This window comes from Triticum urartu, chromosome 1, assembly GCF_003073215.2.
Source record: "Triticum urartu cultivar G1812 chromosome 1, Tu2.1, whole genome shotgun sequence".
Taxonomy (NCBI): Eukaryota; Viridiplantae; Streptophyta; class Magnoliopsida; order Poales; family Poaceae; genus Triticum; species Triticum urartu.
In genome coordinates this window covers 43,895,554-43,921,766 of record NC_053022.1, presented here as the reverse complement: position 1 = coordinate 43,921,766, position 26,213 = coordinate 43,895,554, and the positions used below count along the sequence as shown (strand labels likewise).

The 26,213-nt window shown below is 49.1% G+C and overlaps 2 protein-coding genes, 1 long non-coding RNA gene and 1 pseudogene across 3 annotated transcripts; 1 reads left to right on the top strand and 3 right to left on the bottom strand.

The window, feature by feature from the left end:
- Positions 1 to 1,936: 1,936 nt before the first annotated feature.
- Positions 1,937 to 3,919, bottom strand: LOC125552227. The gene is made up of 2 exons (XR_007303491.1): positions 2,831 to 3,919; positions 1,937 to 2,187 (listed from the first exon to the last, which is right to left on the bottom strand). It is a non-coding gene; the product is annotated as an uncharacterized LOC125552227 (long non-coding RNA).
- Positions 3,920 to 8,303: 4,384 nt separating this feature from the next.
- Positions 8,304 to 9,508, top strand: LOC125552142 (annotated as a pseudogene).
- Positions 9,509 to 11,172: 1,664 nt separating this feature from the next.
- Positions 11,173 to 15,753, bottom strand: LOC125545748 (UDP-glycosyltransferase 86A1-like). Its single transcript, XM_048709784.1, has 2 exons — positions 15,043 to 15,753; positions 11,173 to 12,284 (listed from the first exon to the last, which is right to left on the bottom strand). Exons 1-2 carry the CDS (start codon positions 15,575 to 15,577, stop codon positions 11,392 to 11,394), a joined length of 1,428 nt encoding a protein of 475 aa, XP_048565741.1. The 5' UTR covers positions 15,578 to 15,753; the 3' UTR covers positions 11,173 to 11,391.
- LOC125545758 (UDP-glycosyltransferase 86A1-like) lies at positions 12,294 to 15,036 on the bottom strand. Its single transcript, XM_048709795.1, has one exon. It carries the CDS (start codon positions 13,021 to 13,023, stop codon positions 12,415 to 12,417), a length of 609 nt encoding a protein of 202 aa, XP_048565752.1. The 5' UTR covers positions 13,024 to 15,036; the 3' UTR covers positions 12,294 to 12,414.
- Positions 15,754 to 26,213: the final 10,460 nt, after the last annotated feature.

The window sequence follows — 26,213 nt, the reverse complement described above, 5'->3', positions numbered from 1 at the left end:
TGTTCACGGATGCCGCGTTGCCAGCCTGCAGGGTGCTCCCGGTCGTGGGGGGGCGGCAATAGTCAATGGAGGCAGCCGCAGCCCCGAGCGTCCACTGCCGCCGCTCCTGGCGCCTCTTGTTGTCCGTCGTCGGCATGGGGGGAACTCACGAATGGAGTTGAGTTGGTTAGGATGCGAAAAAGATGCGTGGCGGGCGGGGTGGTGTGAGGGATGGAGTGGGAGATGGTGCCGGTCGACGATTCATCGGCGGGTCTGACGATTCAAATCGCGTCGTGCACGCCAGAGGCGAGGAAGAAGGCGTTTCCTTGGCTGGTCTTTGACGGCGTCGTGCTCGCCTAGGTCCGGTCCAGAGTTAATTGCACGTTGGTACCACACTTGCGCACGTTGTGACGAGTCAGTACCGTTGCTCGTGCATGTCGCAGTTCAGTACCACTATTCGGCCTAACCATTACAAAATGGGCTAACAGACGTATAAGTGTGTATTGACCATGTATCTGATAGACTAGGCCCACCTATCAGGTGACACGGTGGCCAATCGGCGCGTGCCCGATGCACTGACTAGGACGAGGTTGGTGCGGTGGTCTAAGCAGTCTCGGTCGGATCGGTCGTCGGTCGGTCCTCACTCTCCCTCGAGCTCAGTCTCGCTCTCCCTCCTCTCACTGATTCGCCGCCGCCTCCGCCACCTCAACCGGCTCGCCATCGCGCATGGAGGACGAGAGCAGCCAGGACTCCAACGTTCAATACATGAACCTCTCCGAGATGAAGCCATGCATTACCGGGTGAGTTGTAGAGCTAGGGTTAGGGTTAGGTTTCTCTGATTTGGGGATTTGATTTGATTTGGGGATTGTCTCTTCCTTTTGCTCCTCTAGATCCCTGCTAGCATTGAAGACCAAGACTACAGTGGCATTGAGACAACACCCATCGTTCTTTGCCCTATGATATGAACAGACAAAATTAAAAACGAGGGACTTACAACACTCCATCCGCTCCACTGGTCCAGTGATGGCTTGTGGTTGGGTTGGCCAACCACATCTCAGTGAGCCGCAACCGTTGCTCCATGGACAGGGGCGCCTCCTCCTCCTCTTCCTCGTCGTCGGTGGAGTTGGACGACCCGGAGCAGTCCAGCCCCACGTGGTCATCGCTCCCCAGGCCGGGAAGGTCGTCGTAGCCGCCCACGACACCACCACCGCCGGGGGTCGCCGCAGCCATCGCCTGAGATCCACGGGGAGAGAGGAGATGGAGAGGGGAGAAAGAGGATAGGGTTCGTCTGGTTCGTCGGGTGGGATCCGGCTCGGTTCGACCGCACCAGCCTCGTCCTAGTCAGCGCATCGGGCACGCGCTGATTTGCCACTGTGTCGCCTGACAGCACTACAAGAAATATGTCAACTTGTGACCTTGACTATTGGTCACTGAAAGGTCATTATTTTTCATTTGCGACCTTTTTGTGAACAAAAATAGAAGGTCAAAAGCTGGCGGTCGTAAACTGAAATTAACGACCTTCTCTGTGAGAAGGTCGTAGATGTTTATGACCAAAATATGCCTACTGGTTTGTTTTGGTCACTAGCAACCTCCCCAGGCCACGTAGGCATCCAGCATGGCAAGCTGATGTGGCACAAGATTCAGCCCGGTCCAATTCGGTTTTCTACATGGGCCTAGCCCATTAATTCAGCCTTTCTATATATTTTTTCCTGTCAATTTTTGGTCAGACTTCATGGGCCAAGCCCAACAATTCAGTCTTTTATTTATTTCTTGGTTGTGGCCTTTTAACATTTGTTTGGGCCTAGGCCATTATATTTTGTTGCTGGTCCCACCAATCAGATGGATACCACTTGTCATAATCTCACACATTAGACCCACGTGACAGAAAATTCAAAAGCGATTTCATAAGTGGGCTCCATGAGTCAGGTTCCATTTCACACACTTTGAAACCACATAATGAATATTTCAAACAGAACATAACAAATGTAGTTCGTCAAAGAAGGATAAATAAGTCAACTACAATCTGTACATAGTCTATTACAATATTATTCAAATCTTTCCAGTCTATTACACATAAGACAGAACATATAACTCTTTGCTACACGGCTTTGAACTTCAAATATACTTCCTAGTTCACTTTGCTGGAGCTCTTGTAAATGAGAGGAAACACCATTTTCGGGTATGTTTGTAGAGGCTGAACCAAGGCATCTAACAATAAACCAAAAGAGTTAGAAACAAAATAAAAACAAATATACAAAGCAGATAGGGACTAAATCCTGAAGTATATATACATGTAACAACCACAACGAATAGCTAGTTAAGAGCAAAATAGAATAATCTTACAACAGAATATAACCACACGTCACCTCTATCTATTCTGTGTGTATAAGTAAAGAAAATTATGTACCAATAATTATATTATGGGACGGAGGGAGTAGTACATATGATTACTTTCAGGTTATAATTTTTCTTCACCTACAGTCTACTCCTATATTCACGGAACCTTAGTCAGGTATCATTAGTGAGCACAGAATAAAACAAAACAAAATAAAGGTGTTGTCTATATAAGTGAAGACTATTCATGGCTTTTTAGAACGTACAATAAACCAACAAGGACTTACAAGTTGCAAATAATCAAAACTTAGTAGCCACTGAACCTTGCAAAACACATATTGTGGCATAGTTCATCGAAAAGAAAGATGATCGCAATAACAATTAACAAGATTGTGGTGGCCAGAAGACCACCACCACAGATGCATCTTAACAAGATTGTGATCGCAATAACAATAACAATTAACAAGATTGTGATGTACGCTATCAGGGAAGAGGGGGAGGGAGATGGAGGAGCTACCTGCCGCGGTCGCAATGGAAGCAGAGGAGCAGACCCCTCCTGCCCCTCCCCCACGAGCAGGACAGGGCTGCCGGCTGGGCACGCCCCTACTCCTCCGCCTCCTTGATCAGGAGACCCCCTTCCCCTACTGCTGCTTGGCGCGCCGCATCACTAGTCACCTCCTCATGCAAGAAGTACACAATAAATAGACAAATGGTCAGTGAGGTACATTTTCACAGCAACAGAAGCTTAAAATTAACAGAAATACACACATCAAATGAAGTCACTAAGATACTTAAGTGCACCACATGGTGCAGAATTATGTGGTATATAATTGCAACACATGAACCAAAAGAGGAATAACATTATCACCAAGAGTTTCTGATGATAAGCATAGCTCCCTACAAAAAAGAACTAAGGGCACAGTGACTAAAGCATGCAGACCACAATATTCAAAGCAGAAGGAAGCGGGCAGTATGAGCTACCTATTGGCAAAGTATAAAACCTGAATCATATAGTATAAATGAATCAAGAAAACAAGAACTGACAATGAGAACTGCATACTAATGCACCAGATGATCAACATCAAGTGTAGTATATTCACATAAGTTTGCTTATTTGGTAAATTATTGTATACAAATAGCTTCAGTTGAAACTTATAGAAAGATTAAGCACTTTCAACTGCCAGATCTAGACCCATAGTCTGCATGTTGCAATGTGACATTCCTAGAAGCATACAGTTACAGAACAGAAGCAATTTTAGTTACCCAGGTACCCACGACACAACCCCACTACATCTGAAACGCCTGCTGCTAATCAATAATCCAAGACAAGAATTAACGCAATAGACATACAGGTATGGTAAGGTCACAGAAACAGGGGCAAAGCTAGTGGTTTGCTTAATCCTGGTTCAGTTACTTACACAGTTAAGGGGAAAGAGAAAATGAAATTCGTTATCCTACTTGTACAATTCATACCAACCATGCGATTTCCTTAACACCAGGACAGACAGTTACAGGAACAAGAGCTTGTTCCTGACTGCATTCATGGCATAGTTTTTTCAAATGATCTCAGAAATGAGCTATCATGGGTGAAGATTCATGGCTTTCAAGCCAAATGATCAATGTTATGGCCACATTCATGGCATAGTTTTTTAAAATGATCTCATATTGTGCACAAGGGTGCATATTGGAATGGCAAACAATGTTGCCTAAGGAAGTTTTCATTTTCTTTGGACAAAAAAACCATTTTCCATTTTTCGAATGCCTGAAAGGAGGTTTTTTTGTGAAGGACCTCCCAAATAATTGTTGCAAAATTGGACCAAATCAATTTTATAAAATACTAGGACATATTTAATGCACAATTGACAAAATGGTTGGTTGTAAAAAGGTTTGATCCACTTCTTGTGAAAAAGACAAATTCCCGCCGATTCAGCTGGAAGCGGGTCAAATTTGAACTGCAGCTGCCTCATAGTTTGCTATTTATTTTTTCCAAAAATCATTTCTAGGTACATAAGTACCTGTTTAATCAGAGAAACACCAAAAAAACAATCCAAGATTCAACCACTAGCTAGGAACGGTCATTCCCGCCGTTTTGACCGCATTTTGAAACAGGCATAAAAAATTCAAAAAAAATCAAAATTTGGGAAACCATCGCATTGTGTCATCATATGTGACCAAGTTTTCAGGAAAAATAACAAACTTGTAATACGGCAATTATTTAAAAAAAAGTGTTCTCAGAAATGAGCTATCATGGGTGAAGATTCATGGATTTCAAGTCAAATGATCAATCTTATGGCCACATTCATGGCATAGTTTGTTCAAATGATCTCATATTGTGCACAAGGGTGCATATTGGAATGGAAAACAATGTTGCCTAAGGAAGTTTTCATTTTCTTTGGACGAAAAAACCATTTTCCATTTTTTGAGTGCCTGAAAGGAGGTTTTTTTGTGAAGGACCTCCCAAATAATTGTTGCAAAATTGGAACAAATAAATTTTATAAAATACTAGGACATATTTAATGCACAATTGACAAAATGGTTGGTTGTAAAAAGGTTTGATCCACCTCTCGTGAAAAAGACAAATTCCCGCCGATTCAGCTGGAAGCGGGTCAAATTTGAACTGCAACTGCCTCATAGTTTGCTATTTATTTTTTTCCATAAATCATTTCTAGGTACATAAGTACCTATTTAATCAGAGAAACACCAAAAAAATTCCAAGATTCAACCACTAGCTAGGAACAGTCATTCCCGCCGTTTTGACCGCATTTTGAAACGGGCATACAAAATTCAAAAAAAAATCAAAAAATTGGGAAACCTTCGCATTGTGTCATCATATGTGACCAAGTTTTCAGGAAAAAGAACAAACTTGTAATACCGCAATTATTTAAAAAAAAGTGTTCTAAAAAATGAGCTATCATGGGTGAAGATTCATGGCTTTCAAGCCAAATAATCAACCTTATGGCCACATTCATGGAATAGTTTGTTCAAATGATCTCATATTGTGCACAAGGGTGCATCTTGGAATCCCAAACAATGTTGCCTAAGGGAGTTTTCATTTTCTTTGCACGAAAAATTCATTTTCCATTTTTTGAGTGCCTGAAATGAGTTATTTTTTGTGAAGGACCTACCATATATTTGTTGCAAAATTGGACCAAATCAATTTTATAAAATACTAGGACATATTTAATGCACAATTGACAAAATGTTTGGGTTTCAAAAGTTTTGATCCACTTCTGGTGAAAAAGACAAATTCCCGCCGATTTAGCTGGAAGCGGGTCAAATTTGAACTGCAGCTGCCTCATAGTTTGCTATTTATTTTTTCTAAAAATAATTTCTAGTTAAATAAGTACTTATTTAATCATAAATACATGGTTTGGTGGCGATACGTTGAGGTTTGGACGGTGGCCGAGGGCCCCAACTCTAGAGCGTGTAAACTCGCATGCCCGCCGTGAGGTCACCGCGTGGCCGTGGTGTTGCCATGTGTTCTGGGCGGCCTAGGCATGTCTAGTGGGTTGGGCACTCCCCAGGTAGGTGCTAGGGAGAAAATTACAACATAAGATTCTCACGAGGAGACCGATCGATGCTCAAACATGAATAAGCAGCCAAGTGTTTGATTAGCGGTACGGGAAATGCACATGGCTAATGGGCGTGAGTTTTGGCTGAGGATGATCAGTTACTAAGAAGACCGTCTTCACAAATTTTCAGCTCAAAAGGAGGAGCCTAGGTGGTACTTGCTTTGCAAAGTACCACACTGGACATAAATACGAATGTTGAAGCTGGGCTCAAAATAATGAATGGATTGAGCTGGCATTTGGTGGAGGATGGTTATTTATGCATTGGAAAGCACTGTAGAAAATGGATACTATTTGGACATGCCAAAGTGGTACTTCCTTCACAAACTGTTGTTCTGAACATAATAGGAAAATGAATATTTTTGAATTATTTTTGAACTAGGCAAGGAAGGTTTTTTACATATTTGACGAAGATATGACCCAAATAATTCATGAGATTTTTTTGGGAATTTTGGAAATGACAGAAATATAGGTTGCTTCACAACCTAGGGCAAAAACTGCCACATGGACATGACACATAGGCAAAACTGATGAGGTGGCGCCTAGTCATAGCAACCCACCACAATTTACAAGGTTATGACCATCTATATTGGTCATGATCAGCTAGAAATAAGGCATCAGACCAGTGCTATCTGCTTTATGACCATTTCGTGTAAGGAAATTACGACCTTTCTGAGCAAAATGGTCGTTATAGTTTAGGGTTTGGAGCCCCCCGAACAGCTTTTGACCAATTGGTCTGAAATGGTCATAGATCTACGACCAATTCTTCCAGGGTCACTGACAGCAGGTCACTAGTTGACATATATCTTGTAGTGCGGGTGGGCCCGGTTTGTCAGATACATGGTCAATACACACTTATACGTCTGTCAGCCCATTTTGTAACGGTTAGGCCGAATAGTGGTACTGAACTGCGACATGAACGAGCAATGGTACTGACTCGTCACAACGTGCGCAAGTGTGGTATCTCCTTGCAATTAACTCTCCGATCCATGAGGAGAAGGAGGGCGGGAAGAGAGACGCTAGGAGAGGAGAGAGAGGAGGCGCTGATGGTGCAAGTTCGAAATTTCTGAGAAGACGAGCGGAGGCAACGGATGGCATGGCCGGTGCCGGAATTCAGGAAGAAGGAGGAGGAGGAGGAAAAAGCCAGCTCTTTTGAGGGAGGTCGGGGGCGGCGTCGAACGTAAGGTGGTCAGGACGAAGGGAGGTCGTCGGCGAGGAAGACGCACGACGGCGACGAATCGACGAAGGAAGAAGGTGTGGGGATTGGATCAGATTGCGCCAGCCAGCAAGCCAGTCGTGGGCACGACGAGTCCTCCTCGTTTCCTTTCGCGTGTGCATACTCGGCTACATGTTGTTCTGGGCGAGCGCGACGCAAGCTGGGACGGACAAGCGACTCGCATGTATACTTTCCCAAACTTAGAGCATCTTCAGCCGTTGGCCCCCTAGGGGGCGCGTAAAATCGCCGCCTGGGGCGAGCCGGTGCTAAAATCGGCGTGGGGGTGAGCCGGTTCCCAGCTGCTCGCCCTAGGGATGCCCCAAGACGCGGGTTTAATTTTTTTTAACGGAATTTGGCAAATTGGACAAAACATTCGGCTAAAGTTCGGCAAACTTGACATATATTCGACATGTTCGATGTTTTACATAATTTATTTAAAAAAACCTAACTAAGGGGCGAAGAAGTCGCTGAGCGCGGCGAAGTCGCCGACGTCGCTGCCATCCTCCTCGCCGTCGTCGGCCTTCTCCTTCTTGATGTGGCCGCCCCTGCTGGACCCCTCCCCGCCCACCCTGGTGGACCGGTGGCGGCGCCGCGTCGTCATTGCTGTCATCGAGGATGACGACGCCTCCCTCGTCCCGGCTACGGTGCCGAGCTTCGAAGCGCTCGTAGGCGAGGCGCTGGCGCTCCAGCTCCGTGCGTGCCCAGTCTTCACACGCCCATTTGAGGGCCACCACGTCATCGAGCTCCTCGCCGCCGGCGAGCCCGGGCTCCGTCTTGACAGCGGCGAGGCTCGGCTCCGTCTTTGGCTTGACGAAGCGCGGGGGAGCCGAGGAGGAAGCGTGCTGGCTGCCCTCGTTGATGACGATACCGGTGTTGCGCGTGCGCCGGCCGAGCAGCGTCTCCGCGGCAGGCTCAGCCTTGACACCGAGCAGCGCCGGCGAGCCGAAGAAATGGGAGGAGGAGCCGAGGCAGGGTATGCCAGTGATGGCTTGTTGCCGCCCTCGAGGTACGTTAGCACCTCGTAGAGCGTGCGACCGGGGGCGCCGCACCATACGCGGTGCCCGTCGCTGTTCTTCACGTCGCCCGCCACTGACGCCCCGTTGGTGGACGCCAGCCGTCGTGCCTGCCGGCGCTGAAAGTACGCCGTTGACGACGCATAGTTGTCGGCGGCGTACTGGGGGAGGGCACGCTGCTCCTCCGGCAGGGACGCCCTCACGCTCTACAAGGTGATTGTTTTCCTTCCAAAAGTTGACGGCATCTCCAACTCCAACACGGCTTCCACTTCTAATGGTACGCCTTCTTCTCCTTATTATATTTCCCCTTCCTTCAAGCTCAACCAGAGAAAAAACAGAGCACCCGCCTCAGCGGCCGACGACCAGGATGCAGCCGCCGCTTGGCATGAAGACGAAAGGGCGCCAGCGCCGCGAGAACCGGCTTGTCGAGGACATGGAGTCCCGGCAGGTGACCTTCTCCAAGCACAAGTCCGGGCTCTGGAAGAAGGCCTCCGAGCTCGCCCTGCTATGTCGCGCCAGCCTCGCCGTCGTCGTCTTCTCCGAGGCCGGCAAAGGGTTCGCATTAGGCAACCCCTCCACCGACGTCGTCCTGGCCTACGTCGGCTACGACGACGCGATGTTCATCCTGCGGCCGCTTCCACTGACGACGTGGAGTGGGAGGCCCTGGAGGCGCTGTGCCGGGAGACGGAGAAGAAAGGCGTGGAGGTGGCCGCGGAGGCCGCACGGATGAGCGCCGTCGGGTAGAAGGTGGTGGACGTGCAAACGCAGGCGGGGAGGCGGTTCTGGTAGGAGGCGGACGTGGAGAGGCTCAGGGAGGCCGAGCTGTCCGAGTTCGCCAGGGCGCTCCAGCGCCTCAGGGACAACGTGCGCCGCCGCGCCGACAATCTGATGTCCTCTCTACCGCCGCAGTAGTCGAGGCTAGGCTACGCGTCTGTTAAGATTACGAAGGACTCTCTTACTGGGGATTCACATTTTCGCAAGTACAGTTGAAAGTTACTTGTTTCAAGAATCAAGATGAATGGACCTGTCTCCTACGCTTGTATTGAAAAGCAAAATATTATCTGCATGTGATATTCGCTTGACAATGGAGTTTTCATCCGTCCATTTTGAAATACATGATAAATATTTTTAAATTCACATTATTTTTCAGTATATAATGATCTTCTTTTTGGCACACAATGACTATTTTCAAATACGCACCATTTATTTAAAATACAGATGACCATTGAAAAATGATGAACATTTTTGAAGCAGTTAAAGTATTTTTGAAATAAACAAACAAGATTTCTTAATATAATGTGATGAACAGTTTTTAAAATGCAATGAGTATTTTTTAAATACACGATGTACTATTCATAAATACATCCCAAATATCTTCAGAAATATGTGATGACCATTTTTTCAACACACTAAACATTTTTTAAATATGTGATGAACATTTTTTAAAACATGATCAACAAATATATAAGATCCATGTGTATATTGAAATAAAGAGAATAAATATAAAGAAAAGAGTAAAAAAGAATATCTATTTAAAATAGATGAATAGGGAAATTATAAAAGAACAAATAAAGAGAAATAAAAAGAAAATAAAATGGGAAATAAATTTAAAATAAAATGAGACTATTTTTTAGAAACTAAAATCGAAAAAAGGGAACAACAATAATGGGGAAAACTATTAATGTACCAAGAAGAAATAAAAGCAGAAAAGCCAAGAAATTCACGGTCCATGCTGAGAGTGACCTGTGCACATGCAGAAGAATAAATTAGTAGATTGTGCCGACCCAAATCGGAGCTTGTTTGTATGGTGCGACTAAGGCAACCTTTGTTTGTAGGAATTTTACAATTATGAACTTTTTTTAAATACACATCAAATATTTTCTTATTACATTATTAACATTTTTAATAGATCGTTAGAGTTTTTTAAAATACAAAGTGACAAATATTAAATAAGTAATAAACATTTTATAGTATATGATGAACATTTTATATTACACTAACACAGTTAACACATTCAAAAGTACACAAAGAATACATTTTAAAATATGTTATGAACACTTTTTAAAATGTGAATCCTTTTTAAATACACGATGTACTATTTTGAAATACACCCTGAACATCTTCAAAATATCCAACGAACATTTTTTTTGGATGCACCAAACACTTTCTTAAAGCTGATGAACAAAGAAATTCGAGTCATATATATTGGAGTAAAGATAAGAAATATAAACGAAAAGGTAAAAAAGGTAAATCTACTTAAAAAAGGTGAACAAGAAAAGAAAATAAAAACAAAATATGAAAAAGGAACAAGAAAATAAAAAGGTTGTCGTGGAAGACTGAAAGCTAGAGCTATATTTTCCTTCTATTTGTTTGTTTGGGCAGTTATATTTAGCGCTCGTGACGATTCATCGGCCAGTCGCAATGGGCATGAATCCTATTCGGCGCCCGATACACCGGTTGAAGGCATCGCTTCAAACAGGCACACACCCCCGCCCCCACCTCCTTCAATGCTGCATGGGCCGGCTCATTAAAAGGTATACAGGGATTTCAATCACTGGTTTTAGGAAGCTTTCTGAAGCTTCCTAGCCGGTTTTAAAAACTGTTAATCATGTACTTAGAAAATTTAAATGTATATATAAAAAATGCACTTGATGTATGCAAAAAAACTGTACAATGTGTATACAAAAAAGTAGAAATAAGAGAATATATTTTTAAAAATGTTAATTATGTTTTAAAAGAATGTTAAACATGTGTAGAAAAAATGTTTATGGTGTATAAAGAAAATGTAGAATGTCTATAGAAAAAGTTGTGTCTACCGGGGGCCAACTTGGCCCGGGACGAAGGAGAAGCCTTAAGGAAGCGCCGGAGACCTTCGTGCCCAAGACAAGGGCGGCGATGCCCCAAATCGAATCTACTGGCGTGTAAACATTGTCAAATATCATCTAGATGTGATTTGGCAAATCTGATAATATTTGAAAGAAGTCAAACTCCATAAGTTTGACTAATTTTATATTAAATAAATACCAACATTCACAACACAAAATCAGTAGGCATCATTAGATGCATCACAAATTTAATTTTTATCTTATATAACTTTAATTTTGACTTTAGACAGTTCTCATATGCAGAGAAAACAAGATCACACTGCACAACACCGAGTCAATGACCGGACACACACTACAGACAAGACAAAGTACAAAGACGCTTATTCGTGGCCACTTCCCCAACGCCCGGCATGCGGCGCTCCTGACCCATTGGTTGGCTCAGCTTAACGTCCGATTCAACGGCGCGTTAGCTCGTCGACAAACTCATCGAAGCTCTGCTGCGATGACCCACCGTGCGCCGTGGCGGCCTCGAGCGTCGCCCTCACCTTCTTCACCGCCTCCCGGAGCTCCTCGCCCTCTTTCCCGGACATGATGCCCTCGATCCTCGCCCTCACCTCGTCCTCGAACACCGCGCCACGGTCCCCGATGGGCATGCCGACGCGCCACTCCCGCACGATGAGCCGCCGGTTAGTGAATTGGTCGGTGAGCAGCGGGAAGCAAAGCATGGGCACTCCAGCCCATACGCTCTCCAGCACAGAGTTCCACCCGCAGTGCGTGAGGAAGCCACCCAGCGCGGTGTGCGAGAGCACCTCCACCTGGCAGCACCAAGGCACCACCAGGCCACGCCCGGCGGACGCGGCCATGAACCCCTCAGGCAGTGGGTTCGGGTCGTCGGAGCTGACGATGTCTGGCCGCATCACCCACAGAAACCTCGTACCGCTGGCCAGGACTCCCCCAGCGATCACGTGCAGCTCTTGCTTGGTGACGTGCGCGTAGCTGCCGAAGGAGATGTAGAGCACGGACCCCGGCGGCTGTTCATCCAGCCAGTGGGAGCAGTCAGACTCGGCCCACATGGAGGTGGCGACGGTGCTGCGGGCGAAGCCGGCGGGGAAGATGGGGCCGACGGCGTAGAAGGGTTTCTCGGCGCGGAGGGCGGCGATGGTGGACGGCTCTAGCTCCTCCACGGTGTTACAGAGCACGTAGTCGGCGCCGCGCGCCTCTTCGAAGGCCTTGAAGATGATGCGGTGCACCACGCTGGTGGTGTCCGTCTCCTGGAGGTACGACATGAGCTCGTGCGGCTCGATCGCCGGCACGCCCGGAATGTAGGTGATCGTGTCCTTCCGAGGCTCTGCAAAAAAGGAAACTTCAAAATCGATGGCATGGCAAACCATTTTGCAGCAACCAAATTTACTACTACTCCCTCACTTTAGTGATCTAAACATTCATATATTTTTTGGGGCAAAAATATTAGTGTCACTCTATTGCATTGAAACATAAGCATATTGGAGTGGATTCCAAAAATCGTATTTTTCACCGTTGCAACCGAAGTGGCCGTTGTTGGTGAGCAGGTGAACGTGGTAGTAGAGGTTGAAGATGAGCGCCGGCTCCGTCCAGAAGGACACGTACGCGATGCCGAACTTGCTGGCCAGCGTCGCCGGCCACACGAAGAAGGTGTCGGCGACGAGGCACGTCGCGGCCGGGTCTACGACGACGCGGCCGAGCACCTCCTCCACGTGGCCGGAGAGCGCGTGGAGCAGCGAGCCCATGAACTCGTCGTGATGCAGCGACCGGTCGAACCCCACGGGAAGGCCGTCGCTGATAAGCTCGTAGCGCACGTCCATCCCCGACGCGCGCGCGCCGGCAAAGAAGTCATAGCCGGCCGGGTCGACGCCGAGAGCGCGCGCCGTCTGGTCGTGCACGGCCTCCGTGTTGACGACCGTGACGGCGAAGCCCCGCGCCGCCAGCCGCAGCGCGAGGTGCGTGACGGGGATGACATGGCCCTGCAGCGGGTACACCACCACCACCGCGTGCGGCTTGGCCTTGCCGCCGCCGCTCGTGGCTCCTACGCCGGCCTCCTTTTGCGCCATGATCACCTACCTCGAGCTAGCTAGTTCCTCTGGTTTCCTGCGAACCGTCGCTGGCACTTCACTTGTAGTGGGCATCGGTGTGACCCCATGGTAATGGTACGTAGCATAGCTTATGAAACCGTCGTTATCTCTGTAGCCGCCGGCCTTCGTCGGATTCGTGCTCATGAAATTTGTTGCCAACGTTTAGTCAAAATTTGTGTACTTCGTTAATCTGGTGCGCGCACACACACACGCATTGTCCGTAGTGAGACGAATGGTGTGCTTACACGATGGCGCGGCTTACGAGCTGCCACCATATCTGGCGTTTTTTGTACGGGGGATGAGTGCGCAGGTGATGTAAGCTGACGATGATCTCGATGGAGAAGTCGCCTTTCGTTTAGACCGTACATGCAAGAGTATCTAGAACCGAACCTCTGGAAACCCCGCTATACATCCGGCCGGGTCATTACCCAGTCACGAAATTATTACCCAATCCGATCTTTTATAGGTCATCTCAAACACGGATCCGCATCACTCCGTGAACAGAGAGACTATTCCGCGCCCCCGCGGACAACGGATAAAGAACCGTCCATTCGATGCTAACCTCATACACTCGGCCATAATTTTTTAATATTAGCATGCTTAAATAGCCACATATATAACTTCAATTTAGCTAAAATAGTTCAAATGTAGCAGTAGTTCTAATTTAAAAAATATAAACATTACGCCCAATATTGTTATCCCTTTAACCAACCATAGATGATCAATCAAATCCTTTTTAGTTGTTTGATGCTGAATTTGTTAATGCATTTGAACGATCTCTTCAAATGTAGCGGTATTCTGGTCTAGAAGTTCAATAAAATCATTCATGTTCTTAAATACAAGACCTACGACAGCATCGTCACCCTCATCCTCCACAATCATGTTGTGCATTATCACACAACAGGTCATCGCCTCCCACCAGGTCTCTGGATCCCATTATTTAGAAGGTCCACGAACAACTACAAAACATGCCTACATAACTTCAAATGTCCACGAGTGTCTTTTCTTCCTCTTCTTTTTTTCTTGCCGTGCAGGTAAGTTGCTTGGAATGGGACTGGTGACCAGTCGACTGAAAATGAATTAGGGCCAGTCAACTTGTTTTTAGCTATCCGATGCAGAACCAACAGCCAGAACCCGAATCATTTTTTTTCTATTTTTTCTTCTACACCTTCTAATCGGTTTTTCTGTTCATCTTCTAGCCCGAACCCCGAGCTACCACCGGCCTAACCGCCTGACACCGCCGCCCGTGGCCGGCGGCGCTCCTGCGCCAACCTCTCCGCCCCACCTTTCCCCAGCCATCCCTCTAACCCCAGCAAACCTAGTGAGCCTGCACCCCTAGGATAGACACAGAGGCTCGTGCTTCCGTGGCAGGCCGGCGGCTGCTCCTTCCTTCGCTCTCTCTGGCGGCTGTTGCTTTCTTCCTTCGAAATTGACTGACCCAAATATCATATTCAGGTGACTGACATCCAGCTAAACTGGCTTGGAATTTGTATGGTAATAAGTTGATTTTTTTTAAGTCGCCTGATCCATATCCAATGGCTGTTGTGCTCTCTCCTTCCTCCAGCTGGGCAGCTACCTTCTTCTGAAGTAAACTGTCGAGTGTCGAGTCTCCCGTGCAGTGGGATACTTTTCGTGTTGGGACCAAGTCGGGTGGCAAAATGGAATTGGTATTTTCCACACACACACACACAAGAAGCCAACAAGAAGGAAAAGGAAACGCCATCGCTGTGCCTCCTAAGCGATTGGGGGACACTTCTCCTGTCCGTATACACAATTATGGACCAGCCAGGGACACACGTTCCAGGTAAGAAACAGCGATGGCTGGAAGGAAAGGAGCAAGAAGCCAATGCAAATATGTGATGCTGCTACGATCGATCGACCCCCAATGAATTTCAGTAATTAACATGCAGAAAACTATGAACTCCTGACGCATGATTTGCAACGTGGTCATGCATGGTGCATCTCAAGATATGAGCGTGTGGTAATTTGTGGTAGTACCTTTGCATTTGAAGTGGCCGTGCTCGGCGAGCAGGTCCATGTGGTAGTAGAGGGCGAAGATGAGCGCCGGCTCCGTCCAGAAGGAGACGTAGGGCACGCCGAGCGCCCTGGCCAGCGTCGCCGGCCACACGAAGAAGGTGTCGGCGACGAGGCAGGTGGACGCCGGGTCCAGGACGACGCGGCGGAGCAGCTCCTCCACGTGCGCCGGGAGCACGTGCAGCACGCCCTCCATGTACTGGTCATGGTTCAGCGACCGGTCGAAGCCCAGCGGGAAGCCGTCGCTCACCAGCTCGTACCGCACGTCCTCCGACCCCCGCGCGCCGGCGAAGATGTCGCAGCCCCGCCGGTCGACGCCCAGGGCGCGCGCGGCCTGCTGGTGCACCGACTCCGTGTTGACGAAGGTGACGGTGAACCCGCGCGCCGCCAGCCGCAGGGCGAGGTGCGCCGCCGGGATCACGTGGCCCTGGAGTGGGTACGGTATCACCACGGCGTGCGGCTTCCGCTTCGTCTGGCCGCCGGTGCCGTCTGCCGCCATGTGGCCGGCCGGGTACGGCTGCTTCAGCGAGGGCGAGTGCGTGTGCGTGTGCGCTGGGCTATAGACGTAGTGTCACACTGTGAGTGAGATCGATAGGGAGGAAGAACGAATGGTAAGCAAGTGTGTAGGGACGGAGCGGGAGGTTGAGCGGTGGACGTGCGCTCGTACTACGCGGGTGGGCGTCCGCGCGGTCGATTCATTTGGCCATTTGGGGAAGAGTGTACAAAGTGGCGGGGCTCCACGAAGTAGACGTACGTAGCTTTTTTTTCTTCTTCTTTTTTTTTGAGGTGATGAAGTAGACGTTGCTTTTTTTTTCTGAGACAATTCGCAAAGCTTTATTTCGTCGTCACCAGTTGGACCGGGACGAAAGAGAGGTTTCCGGGATGACTTGACTGATGAAGCTATGTATCTAGGTTAGGGTCATGGACCTGTCCAGTATACCCTCCCCAAGGACATCTTTACAAAGAATCAGAAGCAATCGAAGAGAAATCATCATCCACTCGACCGCGGAGATGCGCTCACTCGACCACCTTGAAGACACTCGACCACCAGAAGATGAGGAACCCTCCACTCTGCAACGGTTGGGACTTAAACCATAGCATTATGAGCATTTATGACATTTTACTGTAAACGTTACCAGTAACGCCTTTCCTTTATAAGTATTGAACCCTGAGTAACGGAGGGGAGCTGGGGTCCTGGCGCACTCTATATAAGCCACCCCCCCTCCTCTGGGACCAGGGTTCGCACTTTTGTAAACTCACACACACACATATAATCCAGTCGACCGCCTCATGGCACCGAGACGTAGGGCTGTTACTTCCTCCGAGAAGGGCCTGAACTCGTAAAACTCGTGTGTACAACTAGTCCATAGCTAGGATCTTGCCTCCTCATACCTACCCCCCATTCTACTGTCAGTTTTAGATCCACGATAGTTGGCGCCAACCGTGGGGCCGGTGTCTTAGCGACTTATTGGAGAAGTTGCAATTTTTCCGATAACCATCATCATGGTTCCAGGCGGAGGTTTGGCTGAGGGCCGCGAGATCCGTCTCGGCGCGCTCGTGTTTGTCGCCGACGACTCCGCTTGGCTTCAGGAGGCACCACTCGACGTCGACGCGCTCCCCGCCCGCGGGGCGACGCACTTTCACGCGTGCGCCCGCGGCGTCCTCCTGCGGCAACCGTCGACCCAGTACCAGTCGACTCCAACGGCTTTCCCCCTCCCTGCGACCCGCCGGAGCAAGCGCACCGGCCGGTCGAGGATTCAACGGTGGGTGAAGCATGCGGTGGCCCGCCAGTCGGCCACCCCTCAAGTCACGGCGCTCGAGCCCGACGAGTCTCTCTACGGCCTGTTCGATCTGTCGACTGGCTCCGTAGAGACTGCATCCGAGTGCGGCAGCAATGACTCGGCAGCGGAAGTCCTGATGGTCAATGGACCACGCGGTCCTCCTGGCTTCGATCGTGAAGACGGAGGTGACGGGAATGGCGATCCGTCGCGCGTTCACGAGGAGTACCGCCCCGAGCCTCTCTCCTCGTAGCAGAGAGAAGAACTTCGTCGCCGAAACATGGATGCCCTCCATACTCCTATAGTTGGAGAAACGCCCGAGGCCCAGGCCTTGGAACAGGCTCGCTTGGCCAATCTGGCTGAGTGCACTCGGCTGGAGAACCTACAACGTGCACTCGACGATCGCGCTCGTCAACGTGCTCCTGAGTCCGGCCGACGCCAACTTTTTCCACCTCCGACTCAGGTATACCGGACACCGATCCAAAACCTAGCAGCTGCTGCCCGGATAGCAGAGTTGATTCAACCTTTCCAGTCAGAAGCTGGCCGAGGTCTGGCGCAGATCAGGGCCTTGCTCCGGGCAGCAGGAGAGCAGAATACGGCCGTGTCTCAGTCGCGGGATAGGATCCATAGCAGATCTGTGGTCGCATATACGGTCCAGTCGGCCCATAGCCCGAGATCGTCCCCGAGGCGTGAGGGACGTGGAGAGCGGCGTGATCAGTACAGAAACCAGGAGCAGTATGATCGTCGAGCCGATCGCGATGGTCGTCGTCGAGTGCCCACGCCTCCTCCAAGGAGTGGGTCATACGTGTCACGGCCACGTGAAGACAGGCGCCCTAACAGCGTCGGAAGAGGTATTCCAGTCGACCCCAGGGAGACAGGCTTTGATGCGAGATCTATTCTCGTACAAGGCTTGGTCGACAGAAACAGAGCTCACCGAGATGGCCATGACAGAGGCCCGCAAACCAGCAATAGGGTGCATGTCTCTGGCCCAGAGTGCTTCAACAGAGCTATCAGAGCTGTAGTGATTCCCCCTAACTTCAGGTTGGCGACTAGAGTCAGTAAGTTCACTGAAGAGTCCAAGCCTGACACCTGGCTCGAAGACTACCGAGTGGCTGTCCAGATTGGTGGCGGCAATGATGAGGTGGCCATGAAACACCTTCCTCTGATGTTGGAGGGCTCGGCTAGGGCGTGGCTGAATCAGTTGGCACCTGGCAGCATCTATACTTGGGAAGATCTCGCCCGAGTGTTTGTCAGGACGTTTGAGGGTACTTGCAAGCGGCCAACAGGTTTGACAGAATTACAGTGTTGCATCCAGAAACCGAATGAAACTTTGAGAGATTATATCCAGAGGTGGATCACCCTGCACCACACGGTGGAAGATGTGTCTGATCATCAGGCAATTTGTGCTTTCAAGGAAGGCGTCAGGTACCGGGAGTTGAACCTGAAATTCGGTCGGACAGGAAACATGACTCTGACTCGGATGATGGAAATCGCCACCAAGTATGCCAATGGTGAAGAGGAGGAGCGACTGCGGAGCGGCAAGCACAAAGCAGTCGCCCACGAAGCCGAAGGAGAAGGTGGAATGATTCAGAAGTGCCTGCTCACTCAGATCAGTCGGAATGTGGAAGCATACATGGATGACATTATGGTCAAGTCACGTAAAGGTTCCGACCTGCTGACCGACCTCGCTGAAACCTTTGCCAACCTCAGAAGGTATGATGTCAATCTCAATCCATCAAAGTGCACGTTTGGAGTTCCAGGCGGAAAGTTGCTCGGTTTTCTTGTTTCCGAACGAGGAATCGATGCTAACCCGGAGAAAGTAGGCGCTATACTCCAAATGAAACGCCCTATGCGTGCGCATGATGTCCAGAAGCTTACTGGTTGCTTGGCCGCCTTAAGTCGATTCATTTCTCGCCTCGGTGAAAAGGCGTTGCCTCTTTACCGACTGATGAAGAAATCAGATAAGTTCGAGTGGACTCCAGAAGCTGATACAACATTTGCAGAGCTAAAAGCCCTGCTTTCCACCCAGCCGGTGTTTGCTGCTCCAATCAGCAAAAAGCCTCTTTCGCTTTATATAGCAGCCACTGGACAAGTCGCCAGTACAGTACTTACGGTCAAGCGGGAAGAAGAAGGAAAAGCGTACAAAGTTCAACGCCAAGTTTACTATATTTCTGAAGTCCTAACCCCGTCAAAGCAGAGATATCCTCACTATCAGAAGCTTGTCTATGGAATTTACATGACCATGAAGAAGGTTGCACACTACTTCTCAGATCACTCTGTTACAGTCGTCAGCAACGCTCCATTGTCAGAGATTCTGCACAACAGGGATGCAACTGGTCGAGTGGCAAAATGGGCGATTGAACTCCTTCCCTTGCATATCCAGTTTGAGGCAAAGAAATCTATCAAGTCCCAAGCAATAACAGATTTCCTCGCCGAGTGGATCGAACAGCAACTGCCAACTCAAGTTCACTCGGAGCACTGGACCATGTTCTTTGACGGATCCAAGATGTTGAACAGTTTTGGTGCTGGAGTAGTTCTGGTATCCCCCGAAGAGACAAGCTCAGATATGTCCTCCAGATTCACTTTGATTCCTCCAACAATGAAGTAGAGTATGAAGCACTCCTGTATGGGTTGCGCATGGCCATCTCACTCGGTGTCCGTCGCCTCATGGTCTATGGCGACTCAGATTTGGTAGTTAATCAAGTGATGGAGGAGTGGGACGTCAGAAGCCCAGCCATGACTGGTTACTGCAACGCGGTGAGAAAGCTTGAGAAGAAGTTCGAAGGGTTAGAACTCCACCACATCCCCCGATTGAAAAATCAAGCAGCCGATGAATTAACAAAGATAGGTTCCAAGAGAGAAGCCATTCCCAGCAATGTGTTCTTGGAGCATATTCACACGCCGACAGTCTAGGAAGACCCTTTCACTGAAGAGCCCCCACAATCCAAGAGCGCCACGGATCCGACTGAAGTCGAGGTCCCAGCTGTCGTCGACCTAATCATGGAGGTTCTGGCCATTACTCCCGACTGGACGGTGTCCTACATTGTGTACATCCTCAGGAAAGAGCTCCCAGAGGATGAAGAAGAAGCTCGACAGATCGTCCGCCGATCTAAAGCTTTTACTGTGATAAGAGGGCAGCTGTTCAGATAAAGTGTGACTGGAGTCGGTCAGAAGTGCATAACACCAGAAGAAGGTCGAATGATCCTCAATGACATCCACTCAGGGACCTGTGGCCACCATGCGTCCTCTCGGGCCATCGTGGCTAAAGTATATCGAGCTGGATTCTATTGGCCACGAGCAAATGAGATGACGAAAGATATAGTCGACAGATGTGAAGGCTGTCAATTTTACTCCGATATGTCTCACAAGCCAGCGTCAGCCCTGAAGACCATTCCCCTCGTCTGGCCCTTCGTCGTTTGGGGACTGGATATGGTTGGACCGCTGAGGACTGTCAAAAGCGGCTTCACTCACGTGCTCGTTGCAGTCGACAAGTTTACCAAATGGATCGAAGCCAAACCTATCAAGAACCTTGACGCTAGCACCGCTGTCAGTTTTATCAGAGAATTGACATTCAGATATGGAGTGCCACACAGCATCATCACGGACAACGGGTCGAACTTCGATTTCGATGAGTTCAGAATTTTCTACGCCTCTCAGGGCACTCGAGTCGACTATGCTTCTGTTGCTCACCCGCAGTCGAACGGACAAGCAGAAAGAGCCAATGGCCTAATTCTCAAAGGACTGAAGCCCCGACTGATGCGTGATCTCAAACACGCAGCAGGTGCTTGGGTTGATGAACTTCCATCGGTTCTGTGGGGTTTAAGGACAACTCCTAATCGGTCGACTGGAAGAACTCCTTTCTTCTTAGTCTATGGAGTCGAAGCTGTTCTGCCAAGTGACTTGCTCCACAACGCACCCCGAGTTGACCTCTTCTTCGAAGCAGAAGCAGAGCAGGCTCGGCAAGATTCAGTCGATCTCTTAGAGGAGGAAAGAGAGATGGCCTTGATCCGCTCGACCATTTATCAGCAAGATTTGCGTCGATTCCACGCTAGGAATGTGAGGGGTCGGGCCTTTCAAGAAGGAGACTTGGTTCTTCGAGTGGATCAGCAGAAACCACACAAGCTCGCTCCAACTTGGGAAGGCCCCTTCATCGTCACCAAAGTTCTCCACAACGGAGCATACCATCTTTACAGTATCGAGTATCAGAAAGACGAGCCACGGGCTTGGAACGCGGAGCTGCTCCGCCCTTTTTATACTTAAACACTCGTTTGAATAAAATGTAATAAGCAACACCTTTTTTAATTCGTTTATCAAAGACAAGAGCCTACAGTTCTCTCATTCGATTGTGTTGTTCTTATTTACTCCTGAAATCCCCCAGTGGGTGGGCTTAGTCGCGAATCCGTTCCGCCTAAGTTCGAAAAAAATCCTACCGAGTGGAGAGCAATCCTCCCACTCGGGGGCTTAGCTGCAGTCGAGCACTCGCCTAAGTTCTCTCACTAAGAGGCTTAACGGCAGTCCAGCACTCGCCTAAGTTTGAAAAAATCCTATTGAGTGGAGAGCAATCCTCCCACTCGGGGGCTTAGCTGCAGTCGAGCACTCGCCTAAGTTCTCTCAATAAGAGGCTTAACGGCAGTCCAGCACTCGCCTAAGTTTGAAAAAATCCTATCGAGTGGAGAGCAATCCTCCCACTCGGGGGCTTAGCTGCAGTCGAGCACTCGCCTAAGTTCTCTCAATAAGAGGCTTAACGGCAGTCCAGCACTCGCCTAAGTTTGAGAAAATCCTACCGAGTGGAGAGCAATCCTCCCACTCGGGGGCTTAGCTGCAGTCGAGCACTCGCCTAAGTTCTCTCAATAAGAGGCTTAACGGCAGTCCAGCACTCGCCTAAGTTTGAGAAAATCCTACCGAGTGGAGAGCAATCCTCCCACTCGGGGGCTTAGCTGCAGTCGAGCACTCGCCTAAGTTCTCTCACTAAGAAGCTTAACGGCAGTCCAGCACTCGCCTAAGTTTGAAAAAATCCTACCGAGTGGAGAGCAGTCCTCCCACTCGGGGGCTTAGCTGCACTCAAGCACTCACCTAAGTTCTCTCACTAAGAAGCTTAACGGCAGTCCAGCACTCGCCTAAGTTTGAAAAAATCCTACCGAGTGGAGAGAAGTCCTCCCACTCGGGGGCTTAGCTGCAGTCGAGCACTTGCCTAAGTTCTCTCACTAAGAGACTTAACGGCAGTCCAGCACTCGCGTAAGTTTTTAAAAAAATCCTACCGAATGGAGAGCAATCCTCCCACTCGGGGGCTTAGCTGCAGTCGAGCACTTGCCTAAGTTCTCTCACTAAGAGACTTAACGGCAGTCCAGCACTCGCCTAAGTTTGAAAAAACCCTACCGAGTGGAGAGCAGTCCTCCCACTCGGGGGCTTAGCTATAGTCGAGCACTCGCCTAAGTTCTCTCACTAAGAGACTTAACGGCAGTCCAGCACTCGCCTAAGTTTGAAAAAAACCCTACCGAATGGAGAGCAGTCCTCCCACTCAGATGCTTAGCTGCAGTCGAGCACTCGCATAAGTTCTCTCACTAAGAGGCTTAATGGCAGTCCAGCACTCACCTAAGTTTGGAAAAATCCTATCGAGTGGAGAGCAATCCTTCCACTCGGGGGCTTAGCTGCAGTCCAGTACTCGCCTAAATTTGAGACCCATCCCTATCCGCAAGGACGACGAGGTGTAGGTCGACTGCAACCTTCTCCTTCGGAGCTGCGACACAAATACAACGTCCGCTCCATCCCTATCCGCAAGGACGACGAGGTGCAGGTCGACTGCAACCTTGTCCTTCGGAGCTGCGACACAAATACAACGTCCGCTCCATCCCTATCCGCAAGGACGACGAGGTGTAGGTCGACTGCAACCTTCTCCTTCGGAGCTGCGGCACAAATACAACGTCCGCTCCATCCTTATCCGCAAGGACGACAAGGTGCAGGTCGACTGCCACCTTCTCCTTCGGAGCTGCAGCACAAATACAACGTCCGCTCCATCCTTATCCGCAAGGACGACGAGGTGCAGGCCGACTGCCACCTTCTCCTTCGGAGCTGCAGCACAAATACAACTTCCGCTCCATCCCTATCCGCAAGGACGAAGAGGTGCAACAAGCAAAGTCCATCCGAAGGCAAACATAAGCACATTCGGAGATAAACCAAATTCAGGTAAATACTAAAAGGTTCCAAGCAGCGAATCAAAGGTACTCGGGCACCAAGCCCGAAGGAGTTTAACGGTTACAGAAACCACTCGGCATTTCGAGGCAAATTTAAAGCGTATCCAAGTTTCATAAGATTGTTCACTCGACAGTAGGAGGGCTGGCAGGCTCCACGAATGAGTCCAGATCGATCCCATCAGCGATCCGAGTGGCGGCAGCAATGAAAGTCTCCATGAAGGACTGGAAGTCGTGCTTTTTGGTGTTAGCGACTTTGATCGCAGCCAGCTTGTCTTCACGAGCCTCCTTGCAATGGACTCGCACCAGGGACAACGCCACATCAGCACCACACCGGGCGGAGGATTTCTTCCATTCTTGCACTCGGTCAGGGATCTCGTTCAGTCGAGTCATCAGAGATTCCAGATCATTCTGAAGCGTCGCCCCCGGCCAAAGCATCGAGTCGATTCGAGAGACAACCTCCTTCAGGCATGCGAGGTAGCTTGTGGCGCTGGCGATACGGGACTCCAGTCGGAGCACGTTCATCGCAGTTTCATCGCAGACCGGGGAAGCGATAGGGTCCAAACCCATCTCGACCCTTCCAGTTTCTTCGTCAAAGTCTTGACAGAGTTCTGCAGCCAAAAGTCAGTTCAATCAACCAAGAAAAATCCGATGGCAAGCATCAACACAGTCGGATTAAAAGAAATACCTCCCAGCACGAGATAAAGCTTCTTATCGAGGGTCCTCAGATAAGCTTCCGTGTCGTTCCTCTTGTTGGGGAACGTAGTAATTTCAAAAAAATTCCTACGCACACGCAAGATCATGGTGATGCATAGCAACGAGAGGGGAGAGTGTTTTCTACGTACCCTCGTAGACCGAAGCGGAAGCGTTGACGCAACATAGAGGAAGTAGTCGTACATCTTCTTAGTCCAACCGATCCAAGCACCGTCAATCTACAACGCAACGTAGAGGAAGTAGTCAACTTTGCTTTCTCAAGGAACGCATTAAAATTCAACGGAACAACAGCACGGGTCATCTATCTACAATCAAACATACATAAGCAAGATACTATCAGGTACTAAGTTCATGATAAATTTAAGTTCAATTAATCAAATTACTTAAAGAACTCCCACTTAGATAGACATCCCTCTAATCTTCTAAGTGATCACGTGATTCAAATCAACTAAACCATGTCCGATCATCACGTGAGATGGAGTAGTTTCATTGGTGAACATCGCTATGTTGATCATATCTACTATATGATTCACGCTCAACCTTTCGGTCTCCGTGTTCTGAGGCCATATCTGCATATGCTTGGCTCGTCAAGTATAACCTGAGTATTCCGCGTGTGCAACTGTTTTGCACCCGTTGTATTTGAACATAGAGCTTATCACACCCGATCATCACGTGGTGTCTCAGCACGAAGAACTTTCGCAACAGTGCATACTCAGGGAGAACACTTCTTGATAATTTAGTGAGAGATCATCTTATAATGCTACCGTCAATCAAAGCAAGATAAGATGCATAAAAGATAAACATCACATGCAATCAATATAAGTGATATGATATGGCCATCATCATCTTGTGCTTGTGATCTCCATCTCCGAAGCACCGTCATGATCACCATTGTCACCGGCGCAACACCTTGATCTCCATCGCAGCATCGTTGTCGTCTCGCCAATTTTATGCTTCCACGAATATCGCTACCGCTTAGTGATAAAGTAAAGCATTACAGCGCGATTGCATTGCATACAATAAAGCGACAACCATATGGCTCCTGCCAGTTGCCGATAACTCGGTTACAAAACATGATCATCTCATACAATAAAATTTAGCATCATGTCTTGACCATATCACATCACAACATGCCCTGCAAAAACAAGTTAGACGCCCTCTACTTTGTTTGTTGCAAGTTTTACGTGGCTGCTACGGGCTTAAGCAAGAACCAATCTTACCTGCGCATCAGAACCACAACGATAGTTTGTCAAGTTGATGTCGTTTTAACCTTCGCAAGGACCGGGCGTAGCCACACTCGGTTCAACTAAAGTTGGAGAAACAGTCACCCGCAAGCCACCTATGTGCAAAGCACGTCGGGAGAACCGGTCTCGCGTAAGCGTACGTGTAATGTCGGTCCGGGCCGCTTCATCCAACAATACCGCCGAACCAAAGTATGACATGCTGGTAGGCAGTATGACTTATATCGCCCACAACTCACTTGTGTTCTACTCGTGCATATAACATCAAACCATAAAACCTAGGCTCTGATACCACTGTTGGGGAACGTAGTAATTTCAAAAAAATTCCTACGCACACGCAAGATCATGGTGATGCATAGCAACGAGAGGGGAGAGTGTTGTCTACGTACCCTCGTAGACCGAAGCGGAAGCGTTGACGCAACATAGAGGAAGTAGTCGTACGTCTTCTCAGTCCAACCGATCCAAGCACCGTTACTCCGGCACCTCCGAGTTCTTAGCACACATTCAGCTCGATGACGCTCCCCGGGCTCCGATCCAGCAAAGCTTCGGGGAGGAGTTCCGTCAGCACGACGGCGTGGTGACGATCTTGATGTTCAACTGTCGCAGGGCTTCACCTACGCACCGCTACAATATGATCGAGGTGTAATATCGTGGAGGGGGGCACCGCACACGGCTAAGGAACGATCACGAAGATCAACTTGTGTGTTCTAGGGTGCCCCCCTGCCCCCGTATATAAAGGAGCAAGGGGGAGGCCGGCCGGCCCTTGGTGCGCCAAGGAGAGGGGGGGAGTCCTCCTCCTAGTGGGAGTAGGACTCCCCTTTCCTAGTACAACTAGGAATAGGGAGGGGGAAGGAAAGAGAGGGAGAGGGAGAGGGAAAGGGGGCCGCACCCCCCCTCCTAGTCCTATTCGGACTCCCCATGAGGGGGGCGCGCCACCTCCGGGGCTGCTGCCCTCTCTCTCCCCTCAGGCCCAATAAGGCCCATTACTTCCCCGGGGGGTTCCGGTAACCCCTCCAGCACTCCGGTTTTTTCCGAAATCACCCGGAACCATTCTGGTGTCCGAATATAGTCGTCCAATATATCGATCTTTATGTCTCGACCATTTTGAGACTCCTCGTCATGTCCATGATCACATCCGGGACTCCGAACAACCTTCGGTACATCAAAATACATAAACTCATAATAATTGTCATCGTAACGTTAAGCGTGCGGAC